The sequence below is a fragment of the Eulemur rufifrons genome, chromosome 6 (genome assembly GCF_041146395.1).
Source record: "Eulemur rufifrons isolate Redbay chromosome 6, OSU_ERuf_1, whole genome shotgun sequence".
Classification (NCBI taxonomy): Eukaryota; Metazoa; Chordata; class Mammalia; order Primates; family Lemuridae; genus Eulemur; species Eulemur rufifrons.
This window is the reverse complement of record NC_090988.1, coordinates 103,663,281-103,687,979: the sequence shown is the minus strand read 5'-3', so window position 1 is coordinate 103,687,979 and position 24,699 is coordinate 103,663,281. Positions and strand designations below refer to the sequence as shown.

The following is a 24,699-nucleotide window of genomic DNA, read 5'->3' as shown; positions in this document are numbered from 1 at the left end:
GAACTCCTGAGCTCAAACAATCCGCCCGCCTTGGCCTCCCAGAGTGCTAGGATTACTGGCATGAGCCACCACGCCTGGCTATATATATATTTTGAGGCAAGTCCCATCTATGCCTGTTTTGTTGAGTGTTCTTATCATAAAAAGGTGCTGAATTTTGTCAAATGCTTTTTCTGCATCTATTGAGAGGATCATATGGTCTTTGTTTTTACTTATATTTATGTGGTGAATTACATTTATAGATTTGTGTATGTTGAACCATCCCTGCATCTCTGGGATGAAGCCCACTTGATTATGATGGATTATTTTTTTTATAAGCACCTGAATTTGGTTTGCTAGGATTTTATTGAGAATTTTTGCATCTATATTCATAAGGGATATTGGTCTGTAGTTTTCTTTTTTTGTTGAATCCTTTCCTGGTTTTGGTATCAGGGTGATGTTGGCATTGTAAAACATGTTGGGGAGGATTCTTTCCTTCTCAGTGTTCTGGAATAATTTCTGCAAGATAGGCACCAGTTCTTCTTCGTAGGTTTGGTAAAATTCGGGTGTGAAACCATCTGGTTGAGGAGTTTTTTTTTAAGGAAGGTTTTTTTATTGCTGCTTCAATTTCAGTACTTGATAATGGTTTGTTCAGGAATTCTTTTTTTTTTTTTTTTTTTTTGCAGGCCTGGGAATTCTTTTTCTTCCTGATTGAGCTTAGGGATGCTGTGTGTTTCTAAGAATTTGTCCTTTTTCTCCACATTTTCAAGTTTATGTGCATAGACATATTGATAGTATTCATAGATGATATTTTGTATTTCCATGGTATCAGTTGTAATTTCTCCTTTTCATTCCTGATTGAGCTTATTAGAGTCCTTTCATTTCTGCTTCTGGTTAATCTAGTGAGAGACATGTCAATCTTGTTTATTTTTTCAAAGAAGCAACTTTTTCTTTTATTAATCTTCTATATCGTTACTATCGATTTCATTTAATTCTGCTCTGATCTTCGTTATTTCTTTTCTTCTGCTGAGTTTGGGATTGGTTTGCTCATCGTTTTCCTGTTCTTTGAGATGATTCATTAGATTGTTGATTTGTGGTCTTTCTGTCTTTTGGACATAGGCATTTATAGCTATGAGTTTTCCCCTCAGGACTGCTTTAGCTATGCTCCACAGATTTTGATAACTTGTGTCTCCTTTATCATTTAGTTCAAAGAATCTTGATTTCTATCTTAATTTCCTCCTTGACCCAATAATTGTTCAGCAGTAGGTTGTTTAATTTCCATGACTTTGTGTAGAGATGAGAGTTTCTGTTGCAATTGATTTCTAATTTTATTCCACTGTGGTCTGAGAAGATGCATGGTATAATTTCTATTTTTTAAAATTTGTTGAGACATGTTTTGTGTCCTAGGATATGGTCAATCTTAGAGAATGTCCCATGAGCTGATGAGAAAAATGTATATTCAGTGGTTTTTGGGTAGAATGTTCTGTAAATGTCTGTCAGGCCCATGTGTTCTAGAGTTCTGTTTAAGTCCATTGTTTCTTTGTTTATTTTCTGTTTGAGGGATCTGTCCTGTTCTGTAAGTGGGCTGTTGAAGTCCCTGGCTATTTTAGTGCTGCTGTCTATCATTTTGTTTAGATCAAGTAGGATTTGCTTTATGAATCTGGGTACACCTGAGTTAGGTACATAAATACTTAGAATTGTTATGTCTTCTTGTTTTATTTTCCCTTTACTATTATATAATGACCATTGTTGTCTTTCATTACTTTTGTTGAAGAGTAAGTTATCTGATATGAGAACTTCCACACCAGCTTTCTTTTGGTTTCCATTTGTGTGGAATATTGTTTTCCATCCCTTCACCTTGACTTTGAATGCATCCCTGTGGGTTAGATGTGTTTCCTGGAGATAGCAGATACTTGACTTGTGCATATTTATCCATTCAGCCAGCCTGTGTCTCTTTAGTGGGCAGTTTAAGCCGATCACATTTATTGAAAGAATTCATAAGTGTGGCAGATTCTGTTCATCCTGTTGAGTTGAACTTTGTTGCTTTGTTTTCTCTCTTAAGCCATTGTGGTATCTGGCCTTTGGCCTTTAGCCTTTGAATGGTTTTACATTGGTGAGTGTTTATTGCGCTGATCAGTATGTAACACTATTCTGAGTACTTCCTGGAGGGCAGGTCTTGTCTTGATGAATTCCCTTAGTCTTTGCTTGTCTGAGAAGGTCTTTATTTCTCCTTCATATAAGAAACTTAGTTTTGCAGGATACAAAATTCTAGGTTGGCCATTATTCTGTTTGAGAAGCCTGCGAATGGAGCCTCAATCCCTCTGGCTTGTAAAGTCTCAGTGAGAAGTCTGCAGTTAGTCTGATGGATTTTCCTTTGTGGGTTACCTGCTGCTTTCACCTTACGGTTTGTAGAACGGCCTCTTTCGTGGTTGTTTTGGTCAGTATGATGACCATGTGTCGTGGTGTCTTCCTCTTTGCAATGAATCTCCCAGGAGTTCTTTGAGCTTCTTGTACCTGGATATACAGATTTCTAGCAAGGCCAGGGAAATTACCCTCCGTTATTCCCTCAAATAGATTATCCAACCCTTGTGTATTTTCTTCACTCTCAGGGATGCCTATGATTCTCACGATAGGCCTCTTCACATAATTCCTTATTTCTTGTTGGCTTTGTTCTTTTCTCTTAGTTCTCTGCTCTATCTCTGTGACTGACTTATTTAATTGAAAGGTGTTGTCTTCAATTCTTGAGATTCGTTCTTCTGCTTGATCTAACCTATTCTTGGGGCTTTCCACTGTGTTTTGTAATTCCTTGAATAAATTTTTCATTTTCAGAAGTTCTGTTTGATTTTTCTTTAATATTTTAATTTCTTTAGTGGATTTTTCATTCATTTCCTGCATTCTTTTTGTGGTTTGTGTTGGGTTTCCATTTTCTCTTGCATTTCATTGAGTTTTCTTACAATCCACGTTTGAAATTCTTCATCTGTCTTTCGGTGTTTTGATTTTGGGTGGTATCACTGCCAGAGAGCTGGTGCTCCCTTTTGGGGTGTCCTTTCGGTCTGATTCTTCGTACTTGCGGAGTGCTTTGGCTGATTCCTTCCCACCTAGAGCAGCTATTGCTTCTTTCCTTTGGATTTCCCCCTGGTCTCCTGAGTAGCTAGGGCTACAGGCATGTGCCACCATGTTCAGCTAATTGTTTTTTCATTTTTGTAGAGACAGGGCCTTGCTGTCTCCACGACCCTGCGCAAGCTGGTCTCAAACTCCTGGCCTCAAGTGATTCTTCTGCCTCAGCATCTCAGAGTGCTGGGATTACAGACATGAGCCACTGCGCCTGGCCCATATATTCTTTCTGAAACTATTTTTCTCTCATTTTCAGGAATTTGGGGCCTCAAGAGGGGTGGGCTTTGTGAGTGAGCTTACCATCTCAGCAGTCTGCTGGGTTCCTCATACGTCTGTAGAATGAGGAGCAGGAAGCACGAGCATCTTTTCACATGAGAGCGGTGCAGTCCACCCAACGCTGCCTTTCTCCCACAGAGTGGCCCAGTCAGGCTCTTCGTGCCTTACAAGAGGCGCAAGAAGGAGAATGAGCTGCCCACGACTCCCGTGAAGAAGGATCCCCCCAAGAACATCACGTTGCTTCCAGCTACAGCTGCCACCACCTGTGAGTAGAGCAAGGCTCCATGTCACCGAGGGGAGCTAAGTGCATTTCCCTTATCGCGTCACCGCTTGGTACGTTCGACTGTGGGATTCTCTTTTCTAAAGTGCATTGTGGGGCTGGAAGGATAGTCGACACCTTCCGGGCTGCGGGGTGGGGAAGGGTCCCCAGCTGAGCTCCGCCCTCCTTGCCTGGGGACTTGGGTGCCAGGCGCTGTCTGCCGTGTTCTCGGCTGTTTCCCAGGGCTGAGAACGGTGGCAGGTGTGCAGCACACGCGGTGGACATCCCCTGACATGCGAGCCCTGGTCCCTCAGCGAGCGCTCAGGATGTGCTTCCCAGCGAGAGGGGCGAGGGCTGCGGGGCTGCTGTTTGGGAGACGCGTCCCGCCTGCCACCAGGCTTCTTCAGAGACGCCAGCGGTCGTGACACTTTCCTGCCTGAGAATCCTTTCAATATTAGTGTTAGTGGCTTTTAGGTGCTTTCCTGTTATACATAAACTGATATAGTTGTCTCAGAAAGGGTGATTAGGGGAACGGAGGAAAAAATCTGCTTTTTTAAAACTGTAACAGGTGGGAAGGATTTAGGGCAGAGAGAGGTGGCAGCAGGCCTCTGTGAGGTGACGTGGCCTGGATTGTTGGCACGTGCAGGGCAAGGTCCCTAAACACCTGCCTGCTCTCTGCAGAGGCCCTGGGTGGGCAGTGGAGGGACAGTGGTGGCCGCAGTAGCATGCCTGCTGTGCGCACTTGGCCGCTTTGTACCTTCCACTTTGATGGAAGTCATCTTCTTAACTCAGGTTACAAAGTATTTTCAAATCATTTAAAATTTTATTTATTTTTGTTTTCTGGCTAGGCAGCATGTTTCCACGGCACACAATTCAAACCATAAATGGCAGTGATGGCCCACCCTGGCTTTCTCCCCACGGGGGCCACGGTCGTCTGTTCGCACAGGTCCTTGCGCGCACGTGGGGAATGCGGCCTCGCCCGTGCTGTGGCCTGGGCTTCCGAGGCCGTTCTGAGACCAGTGCCCCTCGAGGAGCGGCCGGTGGGGCCCCGCGAGCCATGGCCCAGCCACCTGGCCGAGCCCTGCGTAACATGTGCTTCTGCTCTTCCAGTCACCGTGACCCCCTCGGGACAGATTACTACCTCTGGGGCACTGACCTTTGACCGGGCATCCACCGTGGAGGCTACGGCAGTCATATCAGAGAGTCCTGCCCAGGGTGACGTTTTCGCGGGAGCCACAGGTGAGTTGCCTGATGCGCCTGACCATTCCGTCTCGTCCCAGCTGCCACGTTGGGCTGGGTCGGCTGCTGGCACCTCGAGAGAGGGGCTTGGGCAGGGGTGTTTGTTGGTGGGGGCAGTGCAGGCGCCATTAGGGGCGAGTGCACCAGGCAGGTTGTGCAGGCTGGCGGGGCAGGCAGAGTGGGAGTTGGTTGACTGTGACGGAGACCGTACGGCTGGGAGAGCTAGAAGTACTCCGTGTCTGCCACCTCCTGCTTGAGAGCCAGACTGTCTAATAGAAATGAGAGCCACGCTGTGTGTGCAGTTGTAAACAGCCTGTGGCCATGTGTAGGAAAGTAAATGAAATAGGTGAAATGAGTTTTTGTTATATATTTTATTTCATGTGACATCCCAAACCCATCCAGACTCAGCACATTTCAGGGGCTCAGCAGCCACACGTGGCCAGAAGCTGCTGTGTACAGTGAGTGCGGTAGCTGCAGGCTGTTAGGGTTAAAGTTTGCCAGCACCAGGGCTGAGGCTTCCTTGTCCTGTTCTCGCCGACAGTCCAGGAGGCTGGTGTACAGCCCCCGTGCCGGGTGGGCCACCCTGAGCCTCACTACCCCGGCTATCAGGACAGCTGCCAGATCGCACCTTTCCCAGAAGCTGCATTGCCAACGTCACATCCCAAAATAGGTAAGTTTGAGAGAATTCACACACATACAGGTTGTCGTCCTTAGAAAGAATTTCTAAGTGAAACAGGGTTTGTTTTAGTTTGTGTGGTGTTTTTTTCTTTTCCTGTTGATGCATTAGATCACACAGCGTGGCCCCCTGCCTGTGTTTGTAAATAAAGTTTTATTGAAGTACAACCATGCCCATTCATTTGTGTGTTGTGGAAGGCTGCCTTGGGTACAGTGGCAGACTACTCCCCTCAGATCTGGCCTGCACAGCCTGAACCACTTGCTGTCAGGCCCTCGTGGAGGAAGGCCGTGTTGGCTGTCATCTCCCCCACAGGGACACACACTGCCTGGTGGTGGGGTCTTGGTCTCAGAGCTGGCACGGGCACTCGGTGTCTGGCAAAAGAATGAAAGCACAGGCCGGGCGCGGTGGCTCACTCCTGTGATCCCAGCACTCTGGGAGGCCGAGTTGGGAGGATCACTTGAGCCCAGGACGTTTGAGACCAGCTTGAGCAACATAGTGAGACCCCCCTCTCTACAAAAAATAATAAAAAATTAGCCAGGTGTAGTGGCACACTTGTAATCCCAGCTACTCAGGAGGATGTCTTGAACCCAGGAGTTTGAGGCTGCAGTGAGCTATGATGACGCCTCTGCACTCCAGCCTGGGCAACAGAGAGAGACCTTATCTCAAAAAACAAAATCAATAATAATAATAAAAAATAAGAATGAAAATACCAAAGTGTGCATCACATTTGACATCATACTGTATTTGCATTTAGACTTTGGTTTTCATTTAACTACACATTTTGAACATATTTCTATGTCATTAAGTTTTTTTAAAGGTGCATATAATCAACAAATGATTGCTAGAACCTTTCCATGCTGTGTTTTGTACATTTTTCACAATTATAGACAATACAGCAGGAAACTTATTCGTAAGTTTGGAAAAAAACATATCTTCTCATTCTCATTTGCTTGTTTCCTTCGTCTCTTTCTTGCCTGTTTAACCTCTTTCCATCCTTCCGGCAGATCACCTCAGGTTTACCTCCTTGCCCAAGGCCCACCCTTAGCTCCAGCCCCTGGGATCGTGCTGTTTACCTCGTCCTGATGATCTTGGCGGGGCTGGGGTTGGGGGGAAAGTGTTCTGCCCTGGCCAGGGTTATCCTTGCAGACTCTGCTGTTCACTCAGGTGGCAGGAGGCCTGCAAGGTATTTTATTAACATTTAGAAATTGAGTTGCAGGCCGGGTGCAGTGGCTCACACCTGTATCCCAGTAGTTTGGGAGGCCAAGGTGGGAGGATCACCTGAGGTCAGGAGCTCCAGACCAGCCTGAGCAAGAGCAAGACCACATCTTTACTACAAATAGAAAAATTAGCCAGGCGTGGTACGTACCTGTAGTCCCAGCTACTCGGTAGGCTGAGGTAGGAGGATTGCTTGAGCCCAGGAGTTTGAGCCTGCTGTGGGCTGTGATGATGCCACTGCACTCTACCCAGGGCAACAGAGTCAGACTCTGCCTCAAAAAAAAAAATGAAGTTGCAAATACAGTACAAGAAACTTTTCAAAACCTTGAGCCATTTGCGAGTAAGTTGCTGGCATCACTTGGGATGCTCTAGTGTGTTTTCCCCAAAATAAAAGGCAACATTAACATCGGCGAGTAAAGGTGGCCTCTGTCCTGCCATCTGGGGCGTCGTCATTCAGAATCTTCTGGTCGGTCATCTTTCGTCTCCACCAGGCCTGGCTTGGTGCCCTGATGCCTGGAAGATGGCAGGAGCGTTGTGCTGTGGCACGTCCCGCACCTCGGGGGTGTGTCCTTGTCAGATGCAGCAGCTGTGAGGCTGGTTCTGCCCAGGGCTCCGTGACACTGAGTTCCTCTGGTCCCATCCCTGTAAAGGTGACACAGACTGCGAGCTGAGGGTGGTGCCGGCCAGACTTCTGTGACACGGTCACCCATTTCTGTAGTCACCACGCACCTGTGAGGGGTGCTGGGTGTCGCAGAGGCCCACGCCGCCTCATCACACTTGCCACTCGTTTGTGAGTGTGGACGCCGCTTCCTGCTTTGGTCAGTGGGTTATTTGTGCCCCAGTCGCCTTGGACTTGGCCAGCAGGGCCCCTTCCTGAGCGTCTGGCATGACTGGATGTCTGCGGCTCATCGCGGTTCCCTGTCTCCCGGGAGGCTAACCACCCCTTTTAGTGGGGAGTGGTGCTCCCAGGCCTGGTCCCCGGGGCTGGAGCCACCTGTTACCAGAGCTTGTGCTGACTGCGTCCCGTCCCAGCCCGTGTCCAGCCACATCCCGCTCAGCACCTCCCAAGGGCACGGTGGGCTCCTTACCCCAAGAAACGGGCACCACGACACAGCAGGACTTTTCTTCGCAGAGGGCTGGAGGTTACCGTCAACAGCTCGTCTCTGGGTGGGAGGCATGCGCACTGCCATTGTGTGCGTCTGTCCCCAGGCCCTCTCACGCATTCACGCACACACACGTGCACATCTGTGTTCTAGATCTGTCTGTGTGTGTTGAAAGCCGTGAGTTTGCACCCTCTCTAGTTCCAGTCGCAAACCACCAGGTTTGTTCTGGTTCCCTTGTTTCACTTTGTGTAACTTTCTCCTCAAACTGTGAGAAACCCGACTCCCGGTACCCTTAATAAATTCCTCCATGTGACCACAGACATCCAGGAAGACTCTCTAGGTGAGCAGAAATGAAACCAGGAGACTTTGGTTCTTTTGTCTGCTTTGCTGTTGTGGGGATTTAATGTTGGACCCCGTCATCGTCCTCACAGCTGGTTCTATAAATGTTTCTTGGTCACCCCTGCACCAGGCGGACATCTGTTTCCTTCATCTACGGACACCCAGCTCTCAGCCTGTACTGGAGAGGGTCTGGCCTTAGCAGGTGCTTTTGGGTGGCAGCATTGGGAATTTTACAGTGTGGAGCGGGAGGGACCTGGGAGGTATAGATGTCTCCATCTCTGGAGCAGGCCAGCACGTTGGACACTTTCCAACATCTGATGAGAGTTTTCATGGAGGCCATTTTGAAGTTAGAAAATGTATTTTTTTTTTTTTTCTTTGAGACAGAGTCTCACTCTGTTGCCCGGGCTAGAGTGCCGTGGCATCAGCCTCGCTCACAGCAACCTCAGACTCCTGGGCTCAAGTGATCCTCCTGCCTCAGCCTCCCAAGTAGCTGGGACTACAGGCATGCGCCACCATGCCCGGCTAATTTTTTTCTATATATGTTTTTAGTTGTCCATATAATTTCTTTCTATTTTTAATAGAGATGGGGGTCTCACTCTTGCTCAGGCTGGTCTCGAACCCCTGAGCTCAAGCAATCCTTCCGCCTCAGCCTCCCAGAGTGCTAGGATTACATAGGAGATGTATTAATTTCTGGTTTATTTTGCTTTCCAAATGTTCTAGTGCTGACATCCCTGCCTGCCCTGGCTGTCCCAGCCCCCACCCCCACCAAAGCTGCGTCCCCCACAGTGGTCAGTGGGCTGGAGATGTCGGAGCAGCGGAGCTGGCTGTACCTGGAGGAGATGGTCAATTCTCTGCTCAGCACGGCGCAGCAGCTGAAGGTGCTGTTCGAACAGGCCAAGCAGGCCAGCTCCTACCGAGACGCCGCCGTGACCCAGGCCAAAGTTCAGGCGGACGCAGAGCGGAAAGAGGTAACATTTGCACGCGCAGAGACCCAGAGCCGTGGCCAGGCCCACCTGTGCCTTCTGGTGGCTCTGAGGCCAGTGCTGTGGCCTCTGCATGGCTCACGAAGCCCGCTGCGCCCCCAGAGTCATTTGCACGTGAAGCCTTTCTTGTAGCAAAGTGGCGGCTGTTGTTGGTAAGCTGTTTTTGGTTTGTATAAATAAGATGGGTTTATTTCAAAAGGGAATATATTTTTATACATAGCAGCGATTATTTCTGAACACTCACCTTGTGCAGACATTGTTTATACCCCCGGGTTATCCTCACATAGTGAAACCTGCCATATGTGGGGAAGCATCATTTGGTGTGTTTCTGCGTGCGGGCACTGGCAGGGTGCTCGCCCGCCCCTGTGTGGCAGCTGAGCTCTTTCCACCTGCTGTCACAAGGCGCCACTACGGGCTGTCCTGGGCATTCTGCTCCTACCTTCTGGCGCATTCTTCAGAGGGCGGGCCCTGTGCATGGCGTGGAGCATCAGGAGGCATCCTGCCAGCGCGGTTTCCTGCAGCTGCCCCTACTGCAGCACAGGCAAAAAGTCACTTGGGCCCCTTCGGCTTCTTTTGTGCGAGCCTTTAGATTCCTTGGGGCCAGAAAGGTCCAGGTAACACAAGGGCTGAGGTGGAGCCAATGCTGATCTGCCAAAGACAAGTTACTGGGGTCAGTAACTTGGAGAGAAGGTGGTGGGATTCAGCGCCTCTTCATAGCTTTACCCCTGCAGGACAGATAGCGTGCGCCCCTGGGCGTCGGGGACTGACGGTGAGGGTGACGGAGCATCTGCTCGGCACTCAGGAGCTCCCCTGGGGGATGCTGAAGCCTGTGGAAGAGGCCGGGGCAGTGGCCTTCGCTTGGAGTCCCAGCTCTCCGGGAGGCCGAGGCAGGAGGACCCCTGTGGACCAGGAATTCGAGGCCCCGTCTCTACGAAAAAACAAAGAAAAAACGGGAATGTATTTTTTAATAGCTACTTTTCTAGTGTTCGTAAATGTGCGCTTTGGTTTATAAACAAAAGTCAAATTGATTTTTTCCTATCAAATCGATAGGAAACTTTTCCCCTATTTCTTTCTACTTTTTATAGACCAGAAAAAAGAAGAGCTTTTCAGGTTCTTAGTTTTCTAAATGATTTCTCAGTATGTGATCAATGTGCTTTCAAGAAAGAGAAATGTTGTTTCTATACCTGAAGACAGGAGATAATTTAAAAATACTTTTGAAAAAGTATAGTTCCAAACTAATACATACTTATGCTGAAATTTATGGAAGACAAGAAGGCTTAAGGGCAAAAGAAATTCTGTAGCCCTGTACGGAGTGTCTGTTTGGTCTTTTTTTTTTTTTTTTTTTTTTTTTTTTTAAGTTGGGGTAAAATATATGTAGAGTGAAATGCTTAGATCTTAGACATAGAGCTCAGTGAGTTTTGATGAGTGTACACACCCAGTCCCAGTCAAGAACATTTACAGCCCTCCAGAAAGTTCCTCATGTTATCTCCCATCGGTGCCCACCCTGTAGACAACCACTGTTCTGACTTCTGTCATCAGAGATTCAGCTGTTGTAGAACTTCATGCAAATGGTGTTGTACCATCTGTACCCTTTTGTGTCTTGCTTCTTTTGTTCACCATAACTTTTTTGAGATTCAGGGTTCATTTTCTTCTGGTTGTTCCAGCAACATTTGTAAGAAAGACTTTCCTTTCCCCATTGAGTGGCTTTGGGAGATTTGTTGAAAATCAATTGACGGTTTAAATATAAGTCTGCTTTTGTACTTTGACCTGGATTATTTAGAAGTGTGTGTGAGGATTTTCTAGACATTTTGCCATAACTGACTTCTAATTCAATTCCAATATGGTTAGAGCATATGCTCTATCAGATTTCAGTTCTTTTAAATTTATGATGATTTATTTTATGACCAGTATATGCAGGCTCAGTGAACATTGCATATGCACTTGAAAAGAAAGTGTTTTATTCAGGCATTAGTTGTTTTTTTTTTAAGGCTGATAACATTAGTTTAATTCAACTGGACAGGGCGCAGGGGCTCACGCCTGTGATCCCAGCACTCTGGGAGGCCGAGGTGGGAGGATCACTTGAGGTAAGGAGTTTGAGACCAGCCTGAGCAAGAGCAAGACCCCGTCTCTACTAAAAATAGAAAAATTAGCTAGGTGAGGTGGTACGCATGTGTAGTCCCAGCTGCTCGGGAGGCTGAGGCAGGAGGATCACTTGAGCCCAGGAGTTTGAGGTTGCTGTGAGCTAGGCTGACACCACTGCACTCTACCCAAGGCAACAGAGTGATACCCTGTCTCAAAACAACAACTTCAACTGGACATCTTGTGTGTAAAGGTTACATTTGTTGAGAATTGAAAGTTAGAACAAAGAACAAGAGACATGAGGCTTAAAGAAAGAGGTGGGTTCTTTTCGATACCTAGATACAGCTACTAATAAGTTATGTTCCACTTTATGTTCATACTCACAAAAACGCACCAGAGGATTCACTTCAGTTGTGATACAAGAAAGTGTCACACCGTGGAGGTGTTAGTCCGTGAGTCTATTTTCTCAGGAGCATTAGTCTTTTGCTTTACATGTCCTTCTTTCTTGTTTTGAGTGTTGGTTCACGTCTTTCCTACTTTCTAGTCCTGCTCATAAGTCTTTCATTCTGCCATTTTTATCCCTTAAGTAGATGGACTGTAGGATTTTGTTTCATTATGTGGATTTCATGTTTTCTACCCACTTGACTAATTTTGAATTAGTACATTTTCTTTCTCTCAACAGATATATATAAACTGGTTACTTTTTTTTTTGAGACAGAATCTCTCTCTGTTGCCCGGCCTAGAGTGCCGTGGCGTCAGCCTAGCTCACAGCAACCTGAAACTCCTGGGCTCAAGCGATCCTCTTGCCTCAGCCTCCCAAGTAGCTGGGACTGCAGCCACCTGCCACCACACCCAGCTAACTTTTCTATTTTTTGTAGAGATGGGATCTCACTCTTGCTCAGGCTGGTCTCAGAACTCCTGAGTTCAAGCAATCCTCCCTCGTGGGCCTCCCAGAGTGCTGGGATTATAGGCATGAGCCACCGTGCCTGGTCTAAACTGGTTACTTTCTTCACTATCCTGTTTCTGAACTGAATATTTTAGTGTGAATCTTTTGATGACGACAAAGACTCTTTGCTTGGTCAAAGTTCAGTCAGGCCCAGGCCTGTCTGTGCACTTAGCTGTAAAAGCCAGTTTTAGCAAGCACCCCCATCCTTGCTATCTGATCAGGTTCCTCATCCTCCGCCATCGCTCGATCGTGTCTTCAGCAAGAATTCTGTTAGGTCACTCAGGCAGGTTCTCCCTTACCCCTGGTTTATTGTTAGTAATTTTCCATCCACTGACCCCCCCATCCTTGCTCCTTGGCTACAAATTCCCCTGTGCCCCTGCTGTTTTCAGAGTTGAGTGCAGTCCCTCTCCCCTGCAGCAAAATCCCACTGCAGTGGTCCCTGCACCTGCTGTGACGTCCTGAATGAAGTCTGCTTGCCGTACCTTAACAAGTGCCGTTATGTGATTTTCTTCTTTACAGGACAGGGAGACGCTGTGTGTCCTGCGTGCCGGCTCAGAGGTGTGCGCCATCCAGCCCGCTGTCTTGTTAATTTTACAAACATTCCAGTCCTGTGAGCAAGATCTGTGCTGTGCAGACAATGGAATAGTCAACACTTGCAGGGAGACCTCAAAAGTTAGAGAAATGATCTGAAACGTCCCAATTTTTCTTAATGACTGATATAAAACATGTCAATAACAAATTTATCCACAGCGTTTAAAAACTTACATATATTTTCAACAAGCTCATCCTTTGGGGAGAGACTGCAACGTAAAATGGCTACTTATTGTATAAAGTTGGCAACTAGTGTTAATATTATCTCCTTGGACTCGAAAGAGCCCCTCCTAGCTCTGGGGTACAGGTGAACACTGTATGTGTAGTTCTTTGCTTTCATCTCTAAACATCTTCTAAATTTCTATCATAATTCCTTCTTTCCCGTAAAACAGAGAACAATCATTTGTCGTAAAGATTGTTGCCTGCCCCAACTTCTTGACTTTTATCTAGAAAATAAGTGTAACGGAAAGACCAGACTTTGGGTCTGCAAACAGGTAGCTGAGTAATTTTTGCGCACGTCACTTACCCTGGCCACCTGAATCTCATTGTCTCCCTTGCTGATGCATGCTACCGTGCCATCTCATAATGTTTGTCCAGAGGGGACGGAGATAGAGCAGCGCCATGACCCAGCACAGACTTGGCATGAAATGGTGTCCAGGCAAAGCAGGAGGTTCTCGGCTTCTTGGCCCCTAAAAGTCAGAGCACGTGTTTGCTTCCATCCTGCCCTCACACAGCCAGTGTGACGCTAGGGGACTGCCGCAGGAGGAAGTTTCTAGCATTTTGGCAGATACTTCACTTCCATTACTTTTTGTGAGCTGTCCCACGCTCCACAGGTGTATTCCAGTATCAGATATACCAGGGGTTTATACAGAAGTGTTTTAATGATATTTTTATTCCTTTAATTAGCCTTTCAATAGCTTTCCATGGTTCCTGTAGAATGCAAATTTTTTGTGATTGAATTGGTCCCCGCTTCTTTTCCCCCTAAGATATTTGAGCCACACCTGCCCTCTGGCTGCTCCCTAACACCCTAAACTTCTTCCAGCTTGGAAGCCTATTTTCCTCTAACCGCAATGCCCCTCTCCCCGCCTCACAGACTGGGCTGCTGCTCGAGCCCGGCCTCCTGAGGCAGCCCCTCCCTAGACTCCTCTGCCTCCCCCGCTACTCTGTTCTAGTCACGTGACTGCACTTACCACCAGCCCCACGTTCTCGGTTTCTGAGTGAGTTATCGCCTCTAGACTGAGCTGCTTGAGGACGGGAACGGGGTCTGTTCTATTTCTGGGCATATCCCTGTTGCCAGGTCTGTCCCTGGCATAGAGCAGGGCAGTGACCCCCGGGCTAGTAACTCATCCAAAGGTCCACATTTGGCTTTGAAGCCGGTGGAGCTTTCACTGTGACGGCACTAATGTCCTCCCAGAACAGACCCTTTTCTGGGTCTCAAGGGCAAGTCCCCAAAAGGGACTTCATCAGGAGTGTTGGACACTCACTCCGTTGAGTCGTGTGTGAGATTCTGGATTCTCGGGCAGGGGGTTCAGACGTTGGGAAGCTCAAGTGGCCACAGCTGCTGCCCCTCAAAGTGTGAATGCTGGCCAGGCGGCTTCTGTTCAGGGCTTCTGGAACATCCACGAGAGCCGCGAAACAGGTCGATGCGTCCCTGTGCGGAATCTGAGCGAACAGGGCTGGGGAGCATAACAGGACCCAGCGTCCTCAGCCTCCAGACCCCGTCAGGGGTCTTTAATACCGACTTCGGGAGTGAGGTGTCCGTCAAGAATGTGGGCCCCTGCTCAGAGTAGCGAGAGAGAGTTGAGAACTCTCGTCACCACTAAACAGCTTCCAGGGAACCAACTAGAAAACTCACTGGAAAGCGTTGGCTGCACATGCGCCCCGAGGGACTCAGGCTGGAGGAAGCAGCCCTTGGGCACACGAGCCAGTCGCTAGTTTTAATGTTCTATGATGTTGTAAGTTGAGGTGGTTAATAGTATTTTTCTTTTTTTTTTTTTTCTTTTTTTATTTTTGTTGTTCTTTTTTCCCCGCTCCTCCCTCCCTATAGTATTTTTCAAATCTAGTTTTTCTTCAGCCTAAAGATCTCCTTTAGCATTCTGGTAGTACAGGTCTGCTGGCCATGAATTCTCTCAGCCTTTGTTTATCTGTAAGTGTCTCTATTTCATCTTGATTTTTGAGGGACATTTTTGGGTGACAACCCAGAATTCATTCTGCACTTTGAAGATGCCATTCCATCGTCTTCTGGCCATGGTAGTTTCTGGTGAGAAGTCGGCTGTAGCTTGTGTTGTTCAGCTTCTCTGTGTCACGTGTCTTTACTCTGGCTGCTTTCAAGAATTTCTCTTCCTCTTTGGGTTTAGCAGTCTGGCTATGACGTACGTAAGTATGGTTTTCTTCATATTTAACCTTTTTGGGGTTAGCTGATGTTCTAAGAGTACCTGGGACTTCTCTTCCTCAGGCGTGGTAAGACATGAGACATGGCAGTGGCTGTCACAGGAAGTTTGTGCTTGTAGATCCCTAGAAACAGGCACTGGCACACCGTGCAGGCTCCCATGGGGGAGCCCCAGGGTCAGTCAGGAGGCGCGGGGTGGGGCTTTGGGCAGCGGCCTGTATTGTGCTTTCCGTGGGAAGGAATAGGCGAGGCAGAGTAAGCAGCCTTAGGATTGGCTGGTTTGAATCATTTCCGAGGCCTCTGGGGCATAGGTGCTGTTCCTTGTCCGCTACCTGTGTTGGGAGTGATTCGGGCACATGGCTGGTGGCCGGGAGGTGGTGGGTGGGCTCTGGAGCAGTGGGTTTGCAGCTGGAAGGTGAGCTCACAGGCAGGCAGTTCACTATCCCTAGGAATTGGCTGGCACGGGGAAGGGCTGTCCCTTCACGGTCAGCAGGGCCCCAGATGCCAAAAGCTTCAGCACACAGGAAGTAAAAGTCATGGTCGATACAGCCGAGCTCGGATCTCTAAGTTGGTTTCCACCACTGTGGAAGATTTTCAGTCCCTATTTCTTTAAATACTTTTTATGCTGCATTTTTTCTTCTCTACTCCTGCCAGTATGTATTGGCTGCTTGATATTTTCTTGTAGGTCGGGAGACTCTGGACTTTGTCCCTCCCAGGTTTTTCCTTTCTGTTTTTAATGTTGGTTAATTTACGTCGCTCCGCGTTCAGCCGCCCAGGTCCTTTCTTTGCTGTCCCCAGTGCACCACTCAGCTCTAATGAATTGTGCCTTTCCGTTATTGTGCTTTCTAGACTTAGAATTTCACATTTTAAATTTCCATTTGGCTCTTACAACAGTAGTCCATCTAAGTCCAACCAGCAGATAGGAACAACAGGTGAAACAGGAGTTTAATATAAAGAGTTATTAACTATGACAAGAGAGTGACTATAAGATGTAAGGAAACCATATGGTACCTAATTCTGATAGGAAGTACCCAGGGAAGAACAGATTTGGAAGGGAACCCCTGCTCCAAGGCTTGGATTCAGACCTTGTCGGAGAAGGTGTGGTTCAGCCCACAGGATATCAGAGAAATTTACTGGTTTCGTCAGGTCCAAGCTGGTCTGGAGTTTCTGGGCAAGTAAGAGGCAGCCCTCGGGGTGTGGCCTGGGCAGCAGGCGAGCAGAAGTTGGTGGCGTGGCGTGCAGAGCACCGACACGGGCAGGTGCCGTCAGGGCGTCCAGGGGCTCTGGGCTCAGGGTTGGGAAGGCTGCAGGGTGGCAGAGCAGTCACGTCCTGGGCCCAGAGCAGGCAGAGCCCAGCTGGGTGTCCTGACACCCGCGTGACCCCTGGCCTGTGCTGCGGACTGCCGGAGAGGCTCTTCCCTCTGCGTCGTCCCTGTGGTTCCTCTGTGGAGAAGCTCAGTTGGCATCATGCTCACTTTGAAGGAGAAATGCTTGAAGGAATCCTGTTGTCCCAGAGTGTGTATTGCAGGGTGCTTCATTGTTGAGAGGCAATAAATCGAAAACTATACAGTTATCTTATATAGTTTCTATTTCTCTACTTATATTGCTCAGCTGTTCACTCATTATGACCACCTTTTAGTTGATTGGACATTTCCTAATAGCTTCTTTAAAATCTTAGCTAATTCCAACGTTTGGGCCATCTCAGGATCTGTTTCTTTTGTCTACTTTTTCTCTTTACCATGGATCCTATGATCCTTTCTTTACATGTGCGGTAATTTGTGGTTTTTTTATTAGACATTGTGATGTGTATGTAGTAGAGACTCCGAATTCCGTTGGATTCTGTTATCTGGCCCTGAAAAGTGTTGGATTTTGGATTTCTAGCAGGCAGTTAAATTCCTGGCTGACCATGTTGTAGACGCTCAGTTTTTGTACTTTGTCAGGGCAGGTCTGTCTGGCATTTTCTTCTGACACATCCTTAGTCTTGGATCTGGGAAGGTGTGGATTTTCTAGATTTTCCTGGACAGCCTGAAGTGTTTACCAAGCCTCTCTGACTTGCTAAGACTCAAACTCTTCCCGGTGGTGAACAGCAGCCGCATCCTCTTTCAGCGGCTGCTTCGCGCTGGGCCCCTGGGGCCGTTTCCCTCATCCTGCGCAGGCGGTAGGGGCCTGGAGAGGACTTGAGGAGTTCATGTGCCGTGTGGGGTGTTCTCGGTCCCTGGCTCTCCTTTCTGGGGTTTCTCCCCTCAATTTCCAGCCACTGGGTCAGCCCGGCTGAGATGGCTGCAGCCCCTTGGGAGACGGAGCCGCCCATACCTGTGGGCAGAGGGCCCTCAGTGCAGGAGCCATCCTGGTTCCATTGCCCTGAGCTGTCACAGTTGGCCTCTTGCCCTGTGTGGGACAGGGCTCTGGCACCTGTGTCCCTTAGAGCAGCTGAAGGGACTGCCTACTGCTGCTGGGTTGGCTGAGTCCCCCACTGCCCGAAAGGCTGGGCTTTGCGTTTTATTTGTAATTTTATGTATTTCTAAGAAGGAAATGTGGCATGAAATCCCTTTATCCATAAAATCCCGTTTGGCAGAAGAACCCTAAGCCCTTCGGTTAGAAAGGGCTGTGCCTCTCTCCACTGCAGGCACGTCGGGTTCGGCGTCCTGTGCTTCTGCAAATGCCAGCGGCCGTTGCCGGCCACGCTCGCCCTTTCTCTCGAGTGGCACGTGGGCTGCGTTGTGTTCAATCGCCGAGCGCGCAAGCCAAGTGAGAGGCCTCTGTCCCCACTTCAGCGTCATGGAAGAGGGGGACCTGCTTACACACCCTGCCATGTGCCTCAGGCACACTGAGTTTCATTTTCTGAGGTTTTTTTTTTTATTGGTGGTATAAAAGCAAACTTTTATGGTTTATAGGAAAAAAAATTCCAAATTTAAACTTAACTGGAATGGAGGGAAATTAATTTTTTTTTTTAGAGACAGGGTCTTGCATTGTCACCCATGCTGGAGTGCAGGGGTCATTCAGAGGTGTGATCACAGCTCACTGCAGCCTGGAGCTCCCAGGCTGGAGTGATCCTCCCCCCTCAGTCCCTGGAGTAGCTGGGACTACAGGCGCCCACCATGATGTGCTACACTGTGTATATTTGTTGAATGTCTGGGACTTATTTACGCTCTTTTTATCTAAGGAAGTGCAGAAATTTTCTTTCTTTTTGTTTTTTTTTTGTTTTCTTGAGATGTCTTAAGTAAATGCGCTTCTAGCTTAGGAAGCCCTTCTCACAGTGTGGAGACCTGTTAGAGTCCAGCAGGCCAGGCCCTTGCAGGGAGACGGAGGGGGAAGGATCAAAGCCTGCCACTGGCTTAGAGGAGTTCTTTGTATATAGTCAAGAAAAGGCTGGATTTTTATGGACATCGTAGCCTGAAGGAACCCATTTGAGTTGTAGCAGGAGCTCTTGGGTCCTGGGGAGCGTGAGTGCCAGTGAGGCTGACGGTGTGAATTTAAGCCTTGCGCCCAGCCAGTGGTCAGGCCCAAGCCTGGAAAAGTAACCCGTTATAGAGTATCAAGTTGGCGGCTGGTCCCGGTGGGGCTGGGGGCTCTGGGTGGGTTGTCTGTGCCCCTGGTGACGTGGCGGGTGGCTGCTCGGCTGGGGAGACGATCACTGTGCAGAAGGGACTGGGCCAGGGTGAAGAGCCCACCACCACCCTGCCCCTCGGGGTGGCCTGACAAGCAGCCACAGGCACCTGCAGACGTGGTGTCCACCTCTGGTAGCAGGTGCCTTTGGCCATTCCAATGTCACTTTGACCCCTGCAGTGACGTGATGGCCATAGTACTTGGACAGGGGCAGGGTGGCCAGGCCCTTGTGATGTGTGATGGTGACTCTGAATTAGAATTGTGGACCCTTTGAGCGTCTCCCTCCAGGGATCCTGTGGGGTGAGGACTCAGGCCCTGGGAGGCCAGCGTGGATTGGGGCGGGAGGGAGTCGGGAGGGCAGAGAGGTGGGAGGACGGTGGCCACAGCGGAGCGCATGTGTTGCAGGACAGTGCCAGGTGCCTCCTTTTCACCTGCAGAAAGGACTGACTGGTTTTATGTCGAGAGGTTTCTGTAATGCTAATGTTGAAACATCCACTGGGATTAAAATGAATTTTCATTCCCTGAGCCCGTGCCACTGGGTGACGGGAAGAAGGTTTGTGCCATTCAAATGTTATCTGCAAGTAGTGCCCTTGCTTGACCGTGATGGGGCAAACCCTGCTAACCGGGGCTTTCCACGTGGGGGACGCAAGAATAAGAGCAGCTTGCGGGGCCTCACTCAGGAGCCCCTGAGAACGCAGGTACTGACAGCAGAGGGAGGGGCCTGAGGCCACCTGGCATTTTATCTGAAACTTTAAAAAAAATCAAATAGCCAGCTGAAACTATTAAGAGAGTTTTTGCCAATTTTAACCTTGGAAAATCTGCATCCGTGTGTACGTAATTAGCTCAGCAGAGATTAAACAAGGCAGAAGAGCACATGCCTTCGGCTGCCATGGGCGCAGTGTCCAGCAGAGGCCAGCCAAGCGCCGCAGGGTCCTGGGCTGACTGCCATGGCCCCTGCTGGGGTCGGCCGCCGCCCCGGTCTGACCCCTGCTCCTCCAGCCTGGCCCTGTTTCTTTTAGCATTTTCTCGGCCTTTCTCCATTCTTCCTAACTTCCTTTTTAAGGGTTAAATACATCATATCAGCATATCGTAGAAGTGCACAAAAGGAAGAGGAATATGTAAATTTAGGATCAATTGCCACCTGGGTGGCTCCTAGAAAGCTCAGCAGTGGGTCTGTGCTTTGTCTGGATGCTGGTCCAGTGCCCGGGGCCTCCCACTCCCCACCCGCCCATGCCAGGAGCAGCCGAGAGGGGCTTCCTTGCTCGGATGGTATCTCCTTCAAATCCAGGCACAGGGGTTCTCAAAAGAAGGGATTTTGCCTTTTTCTTCAGTGTAAACCTGGCGTTCATGTGAGCCAAATTGGCCCAGCCAGACCAGCGACAGGTGTGTCGCCTGTTCTGTATCAAAGCTGGATTTCATCGCCAAGCCAGCCTCCCGCAGTGGTTTGCTGGTGTCAGTGTCGGGACACTTGGGGGCTGAAGGTTGAATAGTCTGATGCCGGCTGCTGCCCCAGCGTCCCCCCAGAAATGCTGCCTCTGGCAGGAGCCTGCAGCAGCTGCACTGCCGGGGACAGCTGGCCACCAGGGCCAGGTTGGGCAAGGGACAGGTGTGCTTTCGCAGTTCCCTCAGGGCTCTCCCAGGGACGTTGCTGCTGCTGTCGGCGGCGCGTCCACGACCCTGCGTCAGCCAGACCCAGCCTGGCCGGCAGGACGCGATGCTGCAGGAGCTTCCGTCTCCAGTGGGTCTGTGACTTGGTTTTGTCCACTGCCACCTCCACGATCCCCACTGTGGCGGTTTCATAGAAACGACACTCTGGCCCCAGCACAGAAAGATGCTATTAGACTAATCCTTTGATCTACTTACGTGCTTGCATTCGGTTCAGCCTTCAGATAAACCTGCCTGATTTTCTGAGGATTTCTTCCTATTTCGATTGCTTCCTCTCAGGAAGACAATCCAGCCTAATTTGCGCTTCTCATCTTCGGGCTGAGCTGCTGCGGCCCTCCCCTCGCAGAAGCGCACTTCGGTCACCCCAGGACAGCCCTGCGAGGAGTGCTCTGGGGAGGGCGGCCCCGGAGCCGGCCATGCCAGCAAACAGGAGGGGACGAGGCAGTGGAGATGACCCTCAGAGCTGGCAGAGCTGGGCAGGCCAGTGGGCCAGTGCTAGGGACACCAGTAGCTACGACCACCTGGAATCATTTCCACTTGCTGTGTCGGGGCGACCACCCGGCACCACCCCTTGCCAGGTCCCCAGGAAGGACGGCTGGTCAGAGCAGCCCGTGGGAGCACAGCGGTGGCTGCTGGCCACAGCCCACCCTGACCAGCGCCCTGGGCCTGGTGGCCTCTCGGCGCTGTGTGGCCCAAGAGTCCCAATCCCACTCACACCTCCCTTCAGCTCGGGAAGGTGGGTGTGGCACTCACACATGGACACGGGCACATGCCCGCCCGTGCACTCCTAGCAGGCGAGGAGACGAGGCCCAGGATGGGACCTGGCCAAGGCCTCGGCGCTGGGAGAGAGACGCAGCTGCGCCCCAGGAGGGCTGCACACAGAGAGCTTGCGTTCACCGCCCTGAAGACTGATTAGATCCGGCGTCCTTCCTCAAAATTTATGTCAGTGAGAGAGCCGTCCTCAGGGAGGAAGATGCTCCTGGAGGCACATGGCGCCCACTTCCCTCCCGGTGCCTTATCGTGGGGGCAGCTCAGCCCCATGGCAGGTCACAGTCACTGGGGACAGGCGGGGCCTGGAGCGCAGAGACCAGGATGCTGGGTGTGTGCTGACCGGAAGCATCCGAGAGATTCCAGAGGGAGGCAGGGCCAGCAGATTCGGGCAGTGAGGCCAGAGGGCACTCTGGGCAGTTGTCCGGGCTGGGTGTCTGGTGAGCACAGCTCCGCCCACTCGGGGTCGTCCACGGCGCTGCTCGGTTCCTGCGGGGGCACGGGATTCAGAAACCGACTGCAGGGTCTGATGCTCTCAGAAACGACGGGCTTTCCCAGAGACCACAGCCTTGAACCTGCCCGTGAGTCTCCAAGTTAGACTTTTTAGTTTACTTGCAGAAAGAATAACAAATATTAAAATATATTACTAATGTATTCGTTGATATTCATAGAATTAATGGGCATTTTATAAGTGATTTCATGGTCTTATTATTCTTGGTTGGCTCTTTTTGGAGAAATTGCTTTGTTAGTTACCTGTCATACATGGTTTGTAGAGTCTAAAAACCAACGATCATGAACTTGCACATGTCCTTACGGGCTTTTCTCCAGGTGGCTCCAGCGTGTGAGGGTGGTGTTCTGACTCGGCGTCCCTGCTGTGTCACGTGCAGGGGGACGGCCCCTTCAGCGAGGGCACCAGGTCTGGAGGCCACTTCTCACCTCAGTCCTCCTTCCCTTGCCGCTTGCTCAACATCTAAGCTGCAGTGGGTCTTGGGGGTCGGGGGCTGCAGCCTCGTGGGCAGGCGTGTCCCTGTGCTGAGGGGCTGCCCTGGCAATTCTGTCCTCCGTGTGGTCCTCAGGCTTCTGGAAAGCAGGGTGGGGTTCGTTGGCGCCGTCCCAGCACTAGCCTTCTGCAGTGCGCACCTGCCTCTTCCACGATGCCAAAGGCTGTTTGAAAGAAGCAACTTACTTGGAGAAACTTTCAGGTTTACACAGAAGTTGCAGAGTTAACAGAGGTTCCTCCTCCACCTCGTGGGCCTCCCGCTGTGAGGTCTCTGGGCACAGGGCCGGGGTGTCACATCCCGGTCTCAGCTCCAGACTGTGTCTGGATTTCACCGTTGACGTCCTCTCTCTGGTGTGGGCATTCCGTGTGGCGTCTCCCCAGCACCCTCCGGTCCATGAGGCTTTCCTGGTCTTCCCTTGTTTTTCACGCCCTGCAGCTCGAAGGGGAGGGAGTCTGGCCAGGCTCCTGTGGACGTCCCCCCACTTGGGCCTATCTGGGTTTCCTCACGAGGAGGCGGGAGGATAGGCCTCGGGAAGGAGGACACGTCCCGTGGGTCCCTGCCATCCAGGTGACATCACAGGCAACCTTGACACCTGTCAGCAGAGGGGCTCCTTCTGCATGTTTAGTCACCAAGCAAGTCTACATGGGGGTGCTCCTCCTGCACGGGGCGGGCCTGGGTGCCGGGGAGCAGTTCCCTGGCCGGAGGTGCGTCTCCCATCCCCGCTGGCTTCTCCCAGGATGGCTCATTTATCCGCATGATCCACCTGCTACTCTGGGATTTTTGCTCACGTTGTTCCGTCTGTGGCCACGGGGAGCTCCTCTGCTCGGCTCCTGCGTCCCTCCGACGTGCCCATCAGTGGACTTTCCCTGTGGGAGCACTTCCGACTTTCTGACATGCGGGGTGCTCCAGGCTCCTTGTGGGACCCCTGCCCAGGCCCCAGGTCAGCCACTTCTCCAAGGAGCCCTGGTCTCCGCTGGAGGGGGAGCCAGAGACCAAGGCCTGGCCGGGCGCGCTCGCCGCTCCTGGGTGCCGCAGCTGCTGGCCCTCAGCTCACGGCAGGGACGCGTGTGCAGATGTCTCTACAGCTGTCTCTCACCCGTGTGCTAAGTGAACCTGAGGTCATGCGATGTCTTTGACTCGAACTCAGTATCGCGGGCTCTGTCCAGCCGCCTAAAAGGTTACTTTTCGGGTAAATGGTTTTCGGTGCACTTAGAAAGGCCGAGCGGTGAAAGCACTCGCAGCGAAGAGCCGCCGGCGGAGTCAGGTGCGGTTTGTCGGTGGCTCCCGCGGTGACGGGGCTCCCTCAGCGCAGAGCTGAGCTGCACTGGCACCCAGCCCGGGAGGCCGGAGCGCGGCCCTAGGTCGGTGTCCAGGGCTCACGTGGCCCGTGGGCTCGGCCTCGGCCTCACGTGTGAGGAGCCGGGCCGTCCCGGGGCCCCTCAGGATCCAGTCTGTAAAGCCTTTGTTCTCCCTGAGGAAGTTCCCCATGTGGTTATAGATACTCTGTCGCTTCAGTGGAGGCAGGGCAGTGACCGTGGTGCCTGAGGCCCCCTCGGATGCTCACGTTTGCTGCGTGCATGTGGGGTGGTAGTGTTTACGAGTGGGACAGTGGCGGTAATGGTAGGGTGACATTTTGCAAAGAAGGAAGCTGAAATTCAGACCAGAAAGGTGTTTTGCACCTACACGAAAAAATAGTGTCGGGTCGGGGTTCAACAGCTGTCCGCGCACGGCGGTGTGTGGCTTGTTCTGTGTGCCGGAGCCGAGTCCCTCCTGCGGGCGCGAGGGGCCGTCCTGCCGCCCCTGGTGCGTGTGGCGGCAGGGCTGAGGCCTCTGGAGTCTGCGACTTTCTCCTTCTCAGAGTGTTTATCACAACTGCCAAGCACCGCAATTAGTCTTTTATGTATTTATTTACGTATTTATTTTTGAGACAGATTGTCACTCTGTTGCCCTGGGTAGAGTGCAGTGGCATCATCACAGCTCGCTGCAGCCTCAAACTCCTGGGCGCAAGTGATCCTCCCGCCTCAGCCTCCCGAGTAGCTGGGACTACAGGCGTGCGTCACCATGCCTGGCTAATTTTTCTATTTTTAGTAGAGACGGGGTCTCACTCTTGCTCAGGCTGGTCTTGAACTGCTGACCTCCAGTGATCCTCCCGCCCTGGCCTCCTGAGTAGCCGGGACTACAGGCGTGAGCCACCATATGCGGCCTTTAATTAGTCATTGACAAGGATGTTGACCCATGAGCCGTACCTGGCTTGACTGAGGGAAAATGCACAGATGCCTGATGTGTCGTGTCCGTAAACTACACGAACCAGCTCAGAACGGAGCGGTCACACTCCAGCCTGCTCAGGGAGCCCCTGGCGCCACCGTGTGTCCCGGGTATTGGCAATTGCGTCACCTGGAGTTTGGTTTTCTATACCTGCTGGCTGGCGTGCAGTTCCGTGGTGTGGGGCAGGGGGAACACGGCTCTGAGCAGCC

The 24,699-nt window shown here is 50.7% G+C and overlaps 1 protein-coding gene across 2 annotated transcripts in view; it reads left to right on the top strand.

The window, feature by feature from the left end:
- Nucleotides 1-24,699, top strand: part of DEAF1 (DEAF1 transcription factor) — a 42,288-nt gene that overhangs the window by 11,129 nt on the left and 6,460 nt on the right. For both annotated transcript variants that reach the window (XM_069471853.1, XM_069471852.1), the window contains exons 7-10: nt 3,505-3,631; nt 4,736-4,864; nt 5,406-5,534; nt 8,918-9,165. In XM_069471853.1, the coding sequence (XP_069327954.1) occupies nt 3,505-3,631; nt 4,736-4,864; nt 5,406-5,534; nt 8,918-9,165 (633 nt within the window). The remainder of the gene's footprint in view (nt 1-3,504; nt 3,632-4,735; nt 4,865-5,405; nt 5,535-8,917; nt 9,166-24,699) is intronic.